Genomic DNA, 5978 nt, shown 5'->3' with positions numbered 1-5978 from the left:
TATATTTACAGTCTCACAAACTCTTCCACCCTTTCTCCTTGGCTGCCTTGCACCACTGACTCATGGACAGTAATCCCAAACCACAGGTGTCCCTGAGCTGCTCCTGCTCCTCCACTCACCCTCAGCCTGCACGGCCCGCAGCTTCAGCTCTGCTGTTGTGTTCGTCAAATCTTGTTTTACCTGGAAAAGCTGATTTGAACTCTGCACTTCTTCTCCAACTCATCCACCTACAAGGAAATTACCACTACAAAGGATTTTCTTTTCCTATTAGCAGAGAAAGTTGTCTGTACAGAAAAAAAGGATGACAGTAGAGGATGTATATACAGAGCAGAAGCAAACAATGTCCAAGTCCCACTTCTCAGTCTTGGACTTACTTTCCTACCTGGTTTCTTAGAAGCACATTTTTCTCATTGGCAGCAGACAAATCATGCAAAAGCTTGCCTTCCCGATCAGCACTCTCCTGCAAACAGAATCAAAATTGAGAACCTGTACATACCTTAGTTCTTGCACTGCCAACCTACTCCAACCAACACCACCCCCAACCCAATCCAACCCACCTGTAAGCACCATGGCTCCTCGCCACACCTAGCACTCACCTATCTCATTTACACAAGAGCTGTTGTCATGGCAGCTATGGTTAACCCACTAGTGGTAAAAATCATGCTTGCCTATCCCATCCAGCACCCCTGAAATCCCCACAAACCAGGTATGACCTGGAACCCTGCTCTCAAACCTGACTAGGACTTGTCCAGTTCACCTGCTTTTGCTGCTGCAGCTCCGTAAAGTGGCACTGAGCCATGCTGGTCTGCTCCTGTTTCATGGCGCTCAGCAGCTCTCCCAAGTTGTGCACCTTCTGCTCAGACAGAGCCAACGCAGCTTCAGTCATCTGCAGCCTACACAGAGAAACACTTTCCAGAGCCCGTTCTAAGGGAGACACTTCCAGTGAGCTCTCTACAACACATGCTCACACATGCTTGTCAGTGGATGAAATCAGCCTAAATGAGGCATTTTTTGCCCCTGGGAAAAGGACAGCACTTATCTCTGAACTCAGCAGGCTCTGCAAACAGAGAGTGACCTGGGACGTTCTCAGATCCTGGTGTTCTGGTGCCCCATTTCCCTGTGTTACCTTCCATGAGCTGTTTTCCCCGCCTGGACCCCTCCAGGATTTGCCCACTCTCACAGGAGAACAAAGCTGGCTATTTTATACCAGTGCAAGGTTGTTCAAAATTAGGGATAGGATTTTAAACACAGGTAGCAGAAGCGATTTGCTCACTCTGTACACGAGGGACAAGTCCACACCGAGGCATGGCACAATGAAACCACTTTTACCTGCTGGAACTGCATGACCCAGGCTCAACGTTTGACGTCTAAGCACTGTCACGTGCATATGTCTCTACACAATCTCACGCTGCTTTTAGGCAGCTCCACCTCATCGTTCCTGAGCGTACAACCTTGCTGGTCAGGCTCCTCCACATCTGCAGCGGTTCTCAGAGGGTACTGCCAGCTGCCAGGGGAAGCAGGTACAGACTCTTGCCAGGCTGTAATGTGTGCAAGGAACATGTCCCCATACCCGTGATCCTTTTTTTTTTTTTTTTTTTTTTTCACTCTCTGTAAATCACTTGCTCTTACACCAATGCACTGTAACTTTACTTAAAAGCAAGATAAGTATCCTGTGTGGCAAACCCAAAGGCCTAATCTGACTGCAATTTCTGGAAATTAGTGCAGAACTAAGTGAAATAGTAAGCCAGCCACTCTACAAGATTACCCCCCTTCTTAACAGCTCTGCTCAGCACTGCCCGTACAGCACAGAACAGTGGGAAGACTAAGGTTTTCCTCCTCCGTACTTGGCTTTCAGTGAATTCATAATAGAGAGTTGCTCATCCAATGCTTCCTGCAGCTGGCTGACTCGTGCTGCAGACATCCTGCATTTGGGGGGGAAAAAAAAGGGTGAATAATTTCTGCCAGGAAATGGAGAGGGCCAAATTCTGCCATCAAACAGCAGAAAGCACACAGAAATTCAACCCACCTGCCACTCCTGGCTATTTCTTCTCTCTGTTTGTCTATAGTGTCCATCAAATCCAAGAACTGCGAACAAGGCAAACATCAGTGAGAAAATGAACTGCATCAGCCAGAAGCATTTACATTTCTCATCTTTCTCTTCCTAGTGACAGCCACTCCACTGAAAGCAAGCAAACTGGAGGTTTGACAGCTTCACTAGCCCACCGGACTGAGGTCACCAGCTAAAGGGACTCTGTACCACTAGGTGTGAGAAGGAAAACAGACTCATATTTCTAGGTTTTCACCACTTGTAAAATATCAAACCAGTCACAAAAGAAAGCACGAATACGGGTGAAAAAAAAAAAAAACAAAACACAAAAAACCTCCTCTCAATTAAATGCAGCAGGGCGTGCGTCCATATGCACACTGGCATGGATTTGATTCCTGGGCCACCTAGCTCAGAGGAAGGACACAACTCACTGAGCTACGCTGCATGTCCATCCATAAAGATGCATGTGCAACATCAGGTGCACAATAATCCTGTCACTGAGCGTTTCATGGCGAGACCGAGGGAAAGCGCAGGACTCCAGCTGCCCCGTTTGAACTGCCAAACATGTAAGACTGCTGACCTGCTTGGTCTTCTCATCCTTCAGACTCAACACCTCCTGGCTAAGTACGTGCGCTCGGTTCTGGGTCTCGCTCAGGATAGTCTGACGGTCTTGGTTGTGATCCATGGCTTGTTCTGATGCAGAGAGAGCAGGAAAGCATGTGCATGTTTCTAAGCAACAGAAGAGCAAGCTCTGCTCAGACAGAGAGCGCTCAGGGTGACACCTGGCCATCAGCAGCACCAGGAGAGGAGCCCACCCAGAGAGAGCGCTCTCACCTCACAGACAGGAGGTGGAGCAGAATCCAGGAGAGAAGTGGCAGGGGGTAACCAACGCCCCAGGCACAGGAGAGCCACTCGGCTCCACTGCAGGTTGGACAACAACAAAGGACGGTCTGCAGTAGCCAGATCCAAACTTGACTACCCAGAGGCAAACTAGAATGTCAAGTTCTCCCACATTCACAGATTCACACAGCAATCTCCAATTCAATCCAAACTATCTTCTCCTCTTGCTGGTAAAAGTGACACCTCGAAGCTGACCAGGCCTCGTTAAAGGACAAGAGGAAGCGATGCAGGGCACTGTGTAAATGCGGCTGAGAAAGAGAGGGGAGTGGAGGAGAGACAGCTCTCTTCTGGAGCAGCAAGCGCCCTATACCCCTCCAGTGCTGAAATGGGAAAGGAGTTACTGATTCTCTCCTGTGCAACAAGCAATACTTACCCACAGCTTTCAGGATGTCACTAGGGACGTTGTTCCCAGCCAGCTCCAGCCTCTTCAGGGTTTTGTTGCTGTGCAGGCAATTCAGCAAAGCTCGGCCGCCCAGAAGCCCAATATTATTCCAACGCAAATCTGTACAGAAAGCAAACTTTCAGCCCAGTAGTCACACATCTGCTGAAAAACACAGGGCTCAAGAGAAACCACGCTTCTTATTGATCTACAAACACGGCTAATGAATCCCAGATGGTCTCAGCACAAACACAGGTGAATACTGTCTCCCTTTCCAAGATGATTGAGAGGGAGAGAAAATGACAAAGCAAGAAAGGCAAGGACGAATCCTAAGTGCAGTAAGGTGCAGGAAGCCATTACAGTTCAAAAGGTACACAAGTCTGTCCCTCACATTTTCATCTCACGAACCTCCCTTCCACAACCACGGTGTGTGAATGAGAAAGAATCAGCACCAAGAGCCACATTTTCCTGAAGGAAGTTCTGGAAAAATTCCTTACTAAGGACAAAGCAAGGAGGAAGTAAGTCTCCGAGTCTGGGATGAGGCATGCCAACAGCATCCACAAATGGTTTTCCCTCCTCCACTAAAAACTGCTCTGCTCCAAGCACACAATCTTCACCCGCAGGTTTGGTTCCAGCGAGTCCCTTTACAGTTCCCACTCTGCAAAGGCCGTGGGCTGTGACCTGTACTCCCTGCTCAAAGCCTGCAAAGCACTCCAGACTGAGGAACTGGGAATGACACTGACCTGTCGGCAGAGATCAGGGCAGGCTGCACCAAACCCAAAGAGCAACGTGCATGTACGTGCATATACACAGCTGGGCAAAGAGCTAGTCACTCTTACCCAGTTCCTGAAGGCTGGTATTTTGTTTCAGTGCCACAGCCAGTTCTCCGGCCCCTTGATGGTTGATCTGGTTATTGCGCAGATCCAGCCGCTGGAGAAAGTTGTTTGCTCCCAGTCCTTGGCAGAAAAAGAAGAAGCCCTCCTCCCACATGCCAAGGTTGTTCCATTCCAAGATTAGGCTACAGAAAAACAGGCAGGATTGGAGTTTATGGAGTAAACAGACAGTTGCAAGAGCCTGAACGATACCTAGACCATGGTACCCATTCAAGCACCCAGCTCTGCTAACAGAGACTCAGTTTCAGAGAGGTGGATGCTGCATGGGCCCTGCATCCTCCAAAAGAGCACCTCCAGTTTTCACTCCTTCACCTGTCCCACCCCTGACAAGGAATTGCACCACTTCACATTCCTCCTACAAAAAAATCCCTCCCTCAACCCTTTTGTAGTGTTGCGCTCCCTCTGACAGGAATAACAGAAAGAGAAGTAGATGCAATTTTTTACCTCCTGATGGATTTGTTCCGCCGAAGAAGTTTTCCCAAAGCCTCAGCTCCCCCGGTTCGCAGATTATTTCCCTGAAACAAAAGTTCCAGGTGATCAGTGGGCTACGCCCTGTCCCAATCCAGCTACCACATCAAACACCACCAGGGGCACCCCAGCTGTAAAGCTGATTTCAGTCCGTCAAAGATGGTCTGAGCAACATTTGTTTCACATATCAGTCAGCTTCCCAGCAAACGAAAGACCCCAGGAGGAACAGCGGATACATACACCACTAGTCTTGTGAAGCATCGTGACTGAGAGCTCACAAAAATCACAGGATCAGCACGGCCCACGACGGGACAGAAAATGCTGGTTCTAGGCAAGCAGAACCATTTCAACACACTCCATTAAAAAGGGCTCAGGTAGCACCAGCACAGATGAGAAAGAAAGGCGTGATGTAGTTTAGGATGACAGAGTCAAGGGAACAGCTACGTGCAGAAGAGTACAGACAGAAAGTCACTCTCACAACAGAGGGACCATCCCATCTCAAAGTGCATGCTGAGTTCCAAGCCCCAGGCTAGCTGAAAGACACTGGCAAGCTGGATAAACTCCACAGAAGTGCAAGTCAAACAACTTGTAACTCACTGACTAATACAGAAACCCAGAGAAAAGCCTACACTTACCTCATCTGACAAAAAATATACAGCAATAGCTTCCCATCAAAACAGACTAACTGAATAAAAACAAAGATGAGCTGCAAAGTAACCTTGGAAAGTTGTGACATGGTGTTAAGGAGGCAAGGACTGAGTAACTTGAGAACTAGAAACAGAAGTACACATCTTGTAGAACAATCCTGCAGGAGGACTGCCTAAATTCTGATTAAACTTGTGCTCCTATTTCCTCCTCCACCTCTTTTTCTTAATTTTATTTGATCAGACTCACCTTCAAATCCAAAGATTTGACTGTGGTGTTGGAGCAAAGACCATGCAACAGAAGTTTTACACCTGAGTAGAAAAAAAAGAAGATAGTCGTTTATTTCATACACGTAACCTGTTGCCCAAGCTGGAAGAGAAAGCATCCTTGAAACAGCCAGCTCAGAAGATGTGGCTGTGATAAAACACACAGTCACCGCTGCTGGAAACCGCGAGTCTGAACTTCCAGGGCAGGAGATTTTCTATATATTCTCAGAGAAAGATGTGCCTGGGCAGAGAACTGCCTGCCGCCCTGGGGGCCTTCCTCCTGCCGCTGTGGCAACAGCCCGCGGCGCCCGGACACGCAGCCGGACGCTCGCTGGCTCTGAGCCCTGCCCGGGGCTGGGTCCGCGCAGACTCACCCGACC

The 5978-nt window shown here is 48.6% G+C and overlaps 1 protein-coding gene across 1 annotated transcript in view; it reads right to left on the bottom strand.

Moving 5' to 3' along the window:
• The window catches only part of LRRC45 (leucine rich repeat containing 45), a gene marked incomplete at its 5' end in the record, with an annotated part of 9377 nt that extends 3734 nt beyond the window's left edge, over window positions 1–5643 (bottom strand). The window contains 11 exon segments of the mRNA XM_010078439.1: window positions 120–194; window positions 197–227; window positions 383–460; window positions 758–893; window positions 1845–1922; window positions 2027–2085; window positions 2628–2740; window positions 3321–3449; window positions 4166–4344; window positions 4664–4734; window positions 5582–5643. Coding sequence (XP_010076741.1) covers window positions 120–194; window positions 197–227; window positions 383–460; window positions 758–893; window positions 1845–1922; window positions 2027–2085; window positions 2628–2740; window positions 3321–3449; window positions 4166–4344; window positions 4664–4734; window positions 5582–5643 — 1011 coding nt within the window.
• Window positions 5644–5978: the final 335 nt, after the last annotated feature.

Source organism: Pterocles gutturalis, unplaced genomic scaffold (genome assembly GCF_000699245.1).
Source record: "Pterocles gutturalis isolate BGI_N339 unplaced genomic scaffold, ASM69924v1 scaffold1618, whole genome shotgun sequence".
In the NCBI taxonomy this organism is placed as follows: domain Eukaryota; kingdom Metazoa; phylum Chordata; class Aves; order Pterocliformes; family Pteroclidae; genus Pterocles; species Pterocles gutturalis.
Note: the sequence above shows the minus strand (reverse complement) of the source record. Positions and strands in the feature narration are given on the sequence as shown.